This window comes from Acartia tonsa, chromosome 3, assembly GCF_053477335.1.
Source record: "Acartia tonsa isolate MP-2025a chromosome 3, ASM5347733v1, whole genome shotgun sequence".
NCBI lineage: Eukaryota > Metazoa > Arthropoda > Copepoda > Calanoida > Acartiidae > Acartia > Acartia tonsa.
In genome coordinates this window covers 28,423,221-28,434,909 of record NC_137262.1, presented here as the reverse complement: position 1 = coordinate 28,434,909, position 11,689 = coordinate 28,423,221, and the positions used below count along the sequence as shown (strand labels likewise).

General features: G+C 32.6%; 1 protein-coding gene across 1 annotated transcript; it reads right to left on the bottom strand.

Moving 5' to 3' along the window:
* Positions 1–1,365: 1,365 nt before the first annotated feature.
* Positions 1,366–10,554, bottom strand: LOC145315184 (uncharacterized). Its single transcript, XM_080155225.1, has 10 exons — positions 10,376–10,554; positions 7,073–7,168; positions 5,535–5,581; positions 5,046–5,092; positions 4,685–4,745; positions 4,170–4,237; positions 3,574–3,664; positions 2,430–2,508; positions 1,931–2,039; positions 1,366–1,541 (listed from the first exon to the last, which is right to left on the bottom strand). Exons 1-10 carry the CDS (start codon positions 10,511–10,513, stop codon positions 1,426–1,428), a joined length of 852 nt encoding a protein of 283 aa, XP_080011351.1. The 5' UTR covers positions 10,514–10,554; the 3' UTR covers positions 1,366–1,425.
* Between the last annotated feature and the right edge of the window lie 1,135 nt (positions 10,555–11,689).

Here is an 11,689-nt window from a genome sequence, read left to right as displayed (position 1 = left end):
ATATTATTTTCTTCTTTTTTTAGCAACATTTTCTGCCTTTATAGTTCTACAAATTTCTTTATTTTTACCTATCTTTTAATATGTAAATTAAATTAATATGATTTATGTCATTTAGACTGATGAGGGTGCAATGTCCACCGAAATATATTTCAATATATAGCTGGGAAGTATCAAAGACTTTTTCACTCAGTGAATTTATCACTCCCTAAGGACTTTACCCATTGCCTCCCCTGACCATGGATAAACGTTTTGATCAATATCTAAGGACTATATTAGCAACTTGAATTAACCACAAAAATTCCCCTTTCACAATATCCACGAATTCTATATCCATTGTATTATTACTATTTTCAGAAAACTGTTCTGTGTTTATTCCAGGTCGTAATATCATTATCATGGCACAGCATTGCTTGTATTTCCTATACCTGCATTTTCCGGCTTGTCTGAATCTTCCTATCTTTTTAAAACTTTACCTGCAAATTCCTATAACATTTATTAAGATATAGAAAGCGTAGCAACTTTATAATCATTACCATTTGTCCATTTAAAACAAAATCAATCTTTTAGATTTCTAGAGAAAACTTATTAGTTAATGTAATTATCCTATCATTGAAGAGTCTATTTTATGAAGTCTATATGTTAGATGTGTTTTACTTGCCGTATGATTTGCATTTATGAATGTTGTCATCCTTGTTATTATCTGTGTATATAGAGAAACTACTTTTATTCTGAGTTACCTTATAATTAACATTAGCATCCTTGTATAATTGTATAGCCTGCATTATTTACTATTATGAAATAGTTTATTCTGAGCTACCTTATAACTATACTATCCTTGTATAAGTGTATAGCCTGCATGATTTACTATTATAAAATAGTTTATTCTGAGCTACCTTATAACTATACCATCCTTGTATAATTGTATAGCCTGCATGATTTACTATTATAAAATAGTTTATTCTGATCCACCTTATAACTATACCATCCTTGTATAATTGTATAGCCTGCATGATTTACTATTATGAAATAGTTTATTGTACCCAATAACTATACTTAAGTTTTGCTGCAATTATTAAATACTTTGGAAACTTAAAAGTAAACTTTTATTTTGTTTTCCAAAAGAGTTGAATGATTGTTGAAAGATATATCGAAAAAGGCTTAACTAGGGGTATTGACATTTATTTGTTAACATGTCACTGACAATTTACAGGTTTTAGGCCATTTTTCTGGGCATAGGGGGAAAGGAAGCATAAGAAGTATATATAGAAAAACTTTACTACTTTACAAATGGTACTCCCAAAAAAGATTACATTAAAGAAAACATTAAAAGTTTGGTTTTGAGACAAATTAGTATTTTTGAAAGCAAAAAGAGTTTTATTTGTATTTTATTTCATTTAGATCATAACAACCTTGTCAGTAATAATTTTAAGGTGAGGTTTTGATAAGAAAATCAGAGAAGGTGACATAATTGTTGGCCAAGTTACATTCTTCTTTACATCCTGTGGCTCCATCCAGCCAGCTCATGTCTATATCACCTCCACCTAATAGTATTGTTCTTGTTGGAAAAGTAATTTTGATAAGTAATATAAGGATGGCAACATCCATAATTAGCACACACAAAGTCATGGATTGACAAACAGAGAAATTGAGTTACAGAACAGATGTTCAGTTGTCATATGAAGAAAAAAAGAGAAAATGCAATAATTCATAGAAAATCACGAATCTTTTATGAAAATAAATGTTTATGTTTTTAAGCAGAGTCAACTTGGTAAATTATATGCTAAATGCTCATTGGTACAGAGAATAATTACCAAAATTTTTAGCTTTCTATCTTATATAGCTGTCGAGAAAATAACATTTTCCCCATAGCGTTGCTGTCTGACAGACGGGAAAATTATTTGATAGAGTAACTATGAAATATTATACGTACCCCACAAAGAAGCAGTGAAGACCATACTGGTATAGATATCACCCATAGCTCTGTGATAATCAGGATCATGTTCACATATCATAAAATAATTATCATAATCATAGCCGTCCTGAACAAAAATTTTGATACAGCACAAAAATGACAAAGGCTGAAATTTTCTGAATATCAGAAGTTAAGATACTCTGTAAGTGTTTGTGTCTGTCTGTGTGGCGATGCCATCTGTATAATGCTTGGATGGGCGGATTTTAGTAGCATAAATGACTCAGAAGGAATTGGCATACTTATAAATATAATTTTAAGTCTCAACAGGAACAATACAAAAATCTCTTCGAAATTGTTGTCCACATTGAACTGTTAGGTTCTAAACTTTAAATTATTTTTGTTAAATCTTTATTAACTGGTTCAAACTAGTGTCTAAACTTTCAAACCAATAATTTTTAACTTTAAAAGTAGTACACCTGTTTATCATCAAGTGGGATATACAAAATTATCATTGTACCTGACTTAGGAAAACCATGGCTTCGCCCACATCTTGATAGTGAGAAATTCTAAAGGGTCTCTCAGTGTTTATGGTGAATCTGAAACAAATTTAGCTATATTGGTAATATTTATAATTGGAGGGTATAATATGACTGTTAATCTTCTTCCTGTCTATCACAAACTAGGGGTGGTTTTTGTTTGTTAATCTTCCTATCAATCAAAGTGTCTAACTAAATATTTTACCTCACTAAATTTCTATTGTATGTATATTTCAAATTCAATTATTATACATATGACAACGTTTATGTAAGTTTATAGAAGAAAAAACATTTACAATTAATCATAATGCAAAATAGAACATAAAGTCAGTCATAAGTAAATAATTGCGACTTGACACCTCAATTATGACCATTAGTCACGTTAGAGGATTTACCCAAGCAGCTGTTTGTGTTATCTGATAAGGGAGTAAAAAAAACCCTTGGAGATATGATTGCAGTTATTTACACTGCATTAAATTAAATGTGACTTAACTGGTGTTTATTATGTGTTTCTATTGGAATTTGTTTGTATATATAGAAATGTAGTTATAAATGTAGTTACCTTGTAGTTATATATGTAGTTATTATTGTAGTTATAATGAAATTTTGTAAGTAAAACAATTGTAGAAATAATGAATGTCATTTGAGAGTTCTAAAATGTAAAAAATATGCTGATTTGTGTGTTTAGAAGAAAATTATGCTGATTGTATCATAAATAAAAAAATTTTATTGTGATATTTAGAAGGAAGCTACTCTATATTTAGATGTCTAAATTGTTTGAAGCTGTGATTTATTAGAATGGAATGTGGTGGCCGTTTGGGATACGGTAGTTTGGTTTGGATAATAATCTACCTTATTTTAAATTGGAATATGGATTTTACAAATGAAATGGAATTGCCTGCATATCTGTTTATCTTTATGCCACTGATTATTTCCAAGGACGAAATAAAAGGGTGTGACACAAATAAGAAATAATCAATTTTCAGTTTATTGTATCAATCTGCCAGCTATCTGTCTATCTATCAAATTACTCTTCCCGAGGACCAAGTAGGGTGTTCAATCATTAGAGGAACCAATTATGTCTAGAGTTTATCTATCTATCTATTCAACTAGTAAATTACTTACTCTTCGCCAGGACCAAGTAGGGTCTTATCACTAAGAAAGGAATTAGTAGAACATCCAATTCTATCGCAGTCTACCCAAGTTTCATTAACTTCTAAATAGTATTGACATTATTACTCTTTTTATCATAGCATATAAAAATTGTTTGGTCTTCTTAATATGTTTCTTTAGTTCAGTTAACTTTGATGAACTAATTATAAATTTCCTGAACGGAATGTTATTAATAGTTTAAAACTAGCTTATGTTCATTTGCTTACATTAGATGTTTTAGAAGCTTAGATATCCCCAATCTTTAAACTCAAAACAGAGCATTTTTAGCAAGAGATGTGCACTGTTTTCTTATCTATAAGAGTAATAAGGTCACTTACTAGAATGGATGTAGAATATATGTGGATATAATGACAGAGGGAAAATTGTCAATTTACATGCCAACATGAAACTCGATTATTGGTCAGTTCATTCATATCCAGTAATATGGAGGGGGATTTGGTAAAGGGGGCGGATTGGGGATATTGTTATTTTAGCCTGGTGTGTGTTTCACATTATTAGAGTACAATGAAACTTTAGTAAGATCCATGTAATAATAAATCCATTCTTACTCTCGCAGTTATGAAGGGCTGAGGAAATAGCATACTTGTTGGATTCTAGGGTATCCATCTCTGGGCACCTAAAATTAATTTAGCCTATAAAATTTGGTTTGGGTTCCTGTTTTAAAAGGTATATAATTTTTCCCTGTCCCATTTAATTCCTTGCAAACTCATTTCACTAGACGAAAATCTAGAAAAATGGTAAACATTTGTTGAGTTCAAGAGATATCAAAATATAGGAAACAAGGGTGACAACATCCATAAGTAGTGAAGCAGAAAAAAATATAGATTGACAAACGAGCAAAGTAAATCATCAAGCTAGTGTTCAATGGTAATAAGGAAGGAATGAAAAAAAGAGACAGGAGGACTCAATAATATAAGAAATTAGGAATGAATGAAGTTGAGTAAATACATTTCCCCCCTTAGCATTACAGACTGAAAGACTGACGTACCAATAGACATTCTAAGTGAATTATAGAGTAGCTTTCATGCTTATTATCTCTATTTATCATTATTTATCCGTTTACCATTGGCTGTTAATAAAATTAGCATCACAATACCAATCACCACTGTCCCCTCCTCCAGCACCTTAAAGAACATTACACAAAATTATCTAATAAAATTTAAACAAATTGAATAATTTTGCCCTATTTTAAAGCTGATAACTAAGATAGTAATGGGTATGAATATCTAGATATTTGTGGAATTTCTCTCCATGCTATAACTATATTGCACTAATTTTGCCTAAAAGTTCTGATTGTGCAAGTTAATTTTGGACCAAAGCATTCCCCTTTACTTTAAAGGTCTCAATATCTTTGGTTGGGTCTAAAACAGCATGTTCCTATAACGTAACAACGTACTAAATTTTAGGTTGAAAATAAGACAAACCTGGCATGTCAGTGAAATATCCTGCAGCATTGCAACCACACTCAACCCTGTAAAAAGTATGGTTTTGAAATCACATTTAGCCTGATTGAATTCAAGTTCACGGAACAAAAATTGACTTTCAAAGATATTTAAACTTAAAAGTTTGAAGTAAAATTTTAACCTTAATGATAAACTAGCACCCCAATCAATGCAACTTTATAGAAGTATTCAGAATTGGAACTTATTTAATCCCTGAAAATTTCAACCGTCTATCTTGAATAGAAGTCGAGAAAATTATGAAAATTTAAAAATCTAGGAATTGATCTAGCACCCCATTTAATTGTCATATCTTAATGAAACTTGGTGAAAATATAAAGAATGGGAAATGGCGTTTATCTTGAATAGGTGCCGAGAAAATCACGTTTCCACTAAAGAGTTTCAGACGGACATTCGGACGGACAGACGAACATTTTAAATTATAGATTAGCTTCGCTACTAAAAACCTGTTGCCTGCTCAAATCAACTGTGTATTCAAAGAATCTTCCTCTTAGGTTGAACTAAAATATTTAAGATTTGTTTGTTTCATGATATTCTAGCGACTGCACCCTTAGTATCTTGGTGCTCTGTATTCAATATGTTAAGAAAGGGCGAGAAAATAGCCTAAAACAATCCAAAGTCTTAAATCTAAAAAATGTCTTAAAATGCCTAAAACCCGTGGCCTATACAAAGCTTTAAACTGTTTTTAACCTATTTTTTAATCATATATCAAAAATATACTATGACACCAGTAGAATCAGACTGCAGAGCCCAAATTTGAATTAAGTCCCCAATAAACTTTTTTGGGGGGATTTGAAAATTAATTTTATATGTTGCTGTAATCATTTTGACGGAAGCAAAAGCAACTTTTAGTTTGGGGTTAAATTGTTTCTTACAGAACAATTTTATATGATTCAGTTTATATCAATACAATAATAAAAAAAACTCTACTCTGTTCGATGGAAATAATTTTTTTTCTAAAACAATCAATTTCAGTAAAAAATTTAACATAATACAATAAAACACATAATGCTAAAGTTAAACCAATAAGATTCCTTGTTTCATTTCAACTATTCATAATTTCCGAAAGAGTGTTTTCACAAAGTGACTTATTTACAATGTAGTTAAATAATTTTTATTTAATTAAAATGAAAAGAATGAAAACTATACACCTAAAAGATACATACTTTCTAAAAATACTTTAAAAAATAAGTTTGAATAATCTTATTTTATATCATATTTGTATATGTGTCAAAAATAATTTTGTTGTATTGCATAAACATTTGTTGACATCATGTCATCTTGTCATCAAATTTAACCCTTTACAGCCAATTTTTATGTGTTTAAAATAGGTGAACGAACACAAACATGTCAATGTTAATTCATTGGTATATTGTAAAGATTTACCTTTTTAGTAAATTTTTATAGTAAAATCATAAGGCCTAATTTTACTCTATACCAGAATACAATATTTATGAAGCAAAACACTCTAAAAGCTACGAATTTTACCCAAATAAAAAAAAGACCTTTTGCTTGGGTCAAAATGACCACGGCAACAGTAAAAATTAATATTTAAATCCCCCCAAAAAAGTTTATTGGGGACTTAATTCAAATTTAGGCTCTGCAGTCTGATTTTACTGGTGTCATAGAATATTTTTTATATACGTTTTAAAAATAGGTTAAAAACAGTTTAATTAAAATGAGAACTGAATCATTATACGGTATATATTTATTAAAATCTTAAGCAATAGACAAAAAAAACCTTACTACTATATGTAATAGGATATATCTTTTAAAATAAGTCTGGGGCTGAGGGGTGAACCAATGAAAATCACTGCCCTTGCCCATACAATTTACATACCTTGAAGAGCACTTGAGGTAAGGTGTGGGGGGAGGGATTGCAATTGATCCTACCCTTTAAATCTTAGTTTTAAAATGAAATTTTTTTTTAGCTAGATCTTTAGCTACAGACACAGAGGTAGTCATACTCTTACTTTTATATAGGAATAAACCTGATAATAAATATCTGGATCAGAAAAATTATCTGCAGCCTTTCTAGCAAAATGTAAGGATCCACCACCACGTAATGTAAACCCACCATCAAAAACCTATAAAAAAATAGTGTAACAGAATAATAAAGTAACTGTATCTTAGATCATAGAAAAATCGTATTTTTTAAAATTAATACTAATGGCGACCTCTGCCCCAGGGGCATAGGCGTCCAAGGGGGGGGGGGGGGGGGTAATGGGCCATTTGGCACCCCCAAAATTTTGTGAACAATACCCCCCCCAAAAAAAAATTACCCCTACCTTGGGGGTGCCGTAGGCACCTCCAACGATTAAAGAGCGTTGCCACAAAAGGGACTATACCCCAATATAGTCCAACCAGTTAAAACAGTTCTTAACCATGATAACAAAAAATTTAATAGTTTGATCATGTTTTATTTGCTTGGGCCTTTATAAGGGCTAAAACCATCCCGGGGATCTATGATGTAATTGTAAAGCACTGAAGATTCCAAATAGATACCTAACTAAATTAAATATTTCATTAAATAATGAAAAAGAATTTCTATAGGCGATTTCTTTTGGGAGGATGTCAGGGTGTCTCAAAACTAGTTATAAAACTTACCAGGACCTATAAGACGCTTCACTTTAAAGTATAATCATATTGGTTCATTGGTTTTTGAGTTAATTATTGTATTTTTATGTTCTAAAGAATGAGATACTACTATATATTTGAATAGTAGTGGCGCCCTTAGCATCTAAGAACTCGTGTTTTCTAAAGGGTAAAAAGGGAGGAGAAAAATAGCCTAAAACCACTCAAAGGATTGACCTATAATAGTGTGGAACCATCATGGGATCTATGTGAACAGGGTGGGCATACAAAAAACCCACCCAAAAAAACCCACCCAGGGTTTTTCAATAAAACCCCAAAAAAAAACCTTAAAACCCTGGGTTTTTAAGGGTTTTTGGGTCGAGTTTTTAAGGGTTTTTGGGTTGGGTTGGGCTGGGCTTTTTGAAAAAACCCTGGGTTTTTCCCCACCCTGTATGTGAAGCTTTCCTAAAAAGGAGAACTCAGTATTAAAAGTAATGAAATCTGAAGCTATAGTCAAATAAACCTTACTTACTACTTTATGTTATAGGATGGTACTTATTAACTTAATAGATTAGGTAGGTGCTTTTTTTACATAATTAAATTACCCCCCCCAAAAATTTTACCCCCGGGGTAAATTAGTTTGGGGGGGGTAATTACCCCCCCCCTAACAGATTTGGGGGGAGTATTTACCCCCCCCAACAGACTTTAGGGGGGGTAATTACCCCCCCCAATCAAATTTTACCCCCGGGGTAAAAATTTTGGGGGGGGTAAAAAAAATTTCAGCGCGCTTCGCGCGCCATTTTACCCCCCCCCAAAAAAAAGCTTGGACGCCCCTGCCCAGGGGGTAGGGGGGTTTCCCCCACATTTTCTTTTTATTTAAAAAAATAGAATATACCTTTTTGTTAATTCTTATTCGAAGTTTAGTAACTGTGATTTTGTTTTGTTTGCTATTATCTTGGAATATGATTAAAGTCCCTCAACAGATGACGTCATACGATGAAATAACAAATGAGAGACCAGCATAAATTTTACCATTGGTCAATTACAGTGTATACTGGCCTCTCATTTGCTATTCTATCGTATGACGTCATAATCTGTTAAGGGGGTTTAATCATCTTCATTATCTTGTTTTGGAACGGATTACCTATGATTACCTCGTACAGACGGGATTGCAGTCAAGGACCTTATCGACTTGATGTACTGTCCAGGTTCTGGTCCAGCAATCCAGGATAACTAAGGATGACTGGTACGCACCCTTCTCAGTCAAAACACCCAAGGATATTATGTTAAGTAACATCCAACAGACAACCAACTCTCTGTGATGCACGACCTTTGTCTGAGAAGTCCCAACTGTGCATGGTAACGAGTTGCGCCTGTTTTGGGCCAAGGCATTCCCCTCTACTCTAACTATTTATGTCGCGCATCTGACATAGCAGCAGTAGGAACCATTTTTAACGTCTTTAGTTATGACGCGGTGTCGGACCGAGATTCGAACCTATCACCTTCCCGACGACGAGCGGATGTTTTGGAACGGATAGTTTTTTTTTTAATTTAGGCATGTTAGAATTGTCCTATCGATTTTAAACTTTGCACGGTGATTCCTGTAGTAGTTAGGTACGTAGCAGCAACTCTATGATCTTTACCAAAATTTCCGTACGTCCATTTAAAACATGATGATTTTTAACTTTTTTAACAACAAATTTTTATGTGATAAAATAATCCGATTGATCTGATTTTTTGAATACTGATTCATAGGACAACAAAGTAAAATGTTATAAGCAAAGCAAATATCTCTATAATCAAGTGCTAAACACGTAATTATGTCCTTAAACATTATCCTGTATTTAAGCAGTTTTTAACAAATTTACTTACAACTTGGTTTCGACTCGACTGTAAACTTTTATATTCTGAATAATCAGTTATGATACTGTACAAGTGTTAATGTTCGTTTGTTCTACCGTTTCAGTGCTTCGCTTTTATGGATGTTGTCACCCTTGTTTTTATACAATCTTATCCTTTTTTCGTTGTCAGTCTTTTACTTTAATACTAGCGGCTACACCAATAGAATGTACTTTAAATGTTTTTTTTTTTTTTTTTTTTAAACAATACGATACCTATCTATGGTTTTCAAGTTTCTACGATACCTAGCTATGTTAAGTATGAGTCTCTATAGTTTTTAAAAAATTGTGATTTCTCTTGGGAGGGTGGTGGTACCCTCCCCCAAAATATTTATAAACATTCCCGGGACCTATGAGAATCTACCCTGTTAAGGATAACCCGATCGGTTCAGCGGTTAGCGAGATACTTCGGTACAGACAAACAGACAGACACACACACAGACAAACATCCTGTTACTTTATTATAAGGACTAGCTGCTACGCCCCTAGAGGCCTCTAGTGACACTTTAAATGTTTGGTTTAAAAAAATAATACTATACCTTGCAATGTTTTGAAGGAGTCTCTATAAATATTCTACGATACGTTGCAATGTTATGTAGGAGTCTCTATTCGAGAGAAAAAATTTCGATTTATTGTGATTTATCTTGGGAGGGTGGTGGTACCCTTCCCCAAAATAGTTAAAAACCTTTCTGGGAACTATGAGAAGGTACCCTGTTAAGGAGAACCCGATCGGTTCAGCAGTTAGCGAGATCCTTCGGTACAGACACACAAACACACACACACAGACATCCTGTTACTTTAGTATAAGGATTGTATTTGTACCTCTAAATAATCTTGCAGCCAAGGAGGCCCAACAATCCAAACTTCATCATCAACTCCGGCAATAGTTAAGTTGTGAAAATATGCAGCATCAGACAAGCCAAAAGCCGTCAAACACAGCATAATATGAGTTGTTATCATTTTTGAAATTTTGAATGACTGTCCTTGCAACAAAACTGGCCAAACTATGAATATTTAAAAGATAAGATAAGGTTGAATGAGTTTTATTTATTTTTAATTGTAAATTTAAGATTTCCGTATTTTTTTTTATCGATGTTTCAAACAAATAGAATAGAAAATTGACGAAATCCTTCAAATTGTTTAGTCGAACCTCTTCTCCCTAAATCTGTAATAAATTAAAGATAAGGAGGGTGTTATTTTTTCGTTTGTTTGTTTTATTCCTTTTGGTAAGGTTAAGTTAGGTTATATTGGGTAGCCCCATAGGGTTAGAGCATCGCATGCATTATGCTTGCAGATTTAGGTTAGATCAGGGTTCAGTACTTGAAATGAACTTGGAAGGAAAGCACCGAAAATTATTTTCACTACATATAAAAGGAGTTTTTGGGTCCTACGACAAACGTAGGAGTGGACTAACGCAGGAGTAAAAATCGTAGGAGTGGGACAAACGTCGGAGTGGACATTGCTTAAGGAAAACGTCGGAGTGTTTGTTATTTTAATTGTATAAAATCTTCCAATTTTGAATTACATTTCATTCGTGTTTTGGCTTTAGTTGCCAGAGGTACAGCCACTAACCTAATAGCGATCTTTAAATCAAATTGGCTACGCGTAATATTGTATAAAAATCTTCAGAAATTAGGCATAATAATTCTATTTCTTTGTTAAAAATAATTTTATTTTTAGGGTAGGCCATAGAAGATTATAGAGATCCATAATTCTAGGATAGCTGGCATTGCACTGCTGTAAAATCGTTGAAAATTCCATGTTTTATTGGCAGCACTGACAGTGGCGACGGCTTCGGCTACGGCTACGGCTACGACTACGACTACGGCCATGGCTACGCCTACGGCAACAACAACAGCTACACATTTAAAGATCCTATATTTTAGAATCAATACTAGAAATAATATTGCAATGTGATGCATTGATTAGTAATCTAATAGTAGTCTTAGGACAATTTTGAAAAAAAAGTTGTATAAGATTATAAGGTTCCTAGATTTTTGTGAAAATACTAATACCAAGTTGAGTGATTTCAGAACATAAAAGAATTATATAAAAAATATGCTGTATAAAAGAATTGAAGCAAGACAAAATCAAATCTAAAAAATTATGTAATATGTTCCATAGAAAGGCAATATT

What these genes read in the sequence shown, in the direction of transcription:
- LOC145315184 (XM_080155225.1), bottom strand. Translation starts at nt 10,513, where the DNA reads ATGATAACAACTCATATTATGCTGTGTTTGACGGCTTTTGGCTTGTCT. An exon ending in AGCCCTTCATAACTGCGAGA is followed by an intron (nt 3,665 to 4,169) that starts GTAAGAATGGAT and finishes AATACTATTTAG; the next exon opens with AAGTTAATGAAACTTGGGTA. An exon ending in CTACTTGGTCCTGGCGAAGA is followed by an intron (nt 2,509 to 3,573) that starts GTAAGTAATTTA and finishes AATTTGTTTCAG; the next exon opens with ATTCACCATAAACACTGAGA.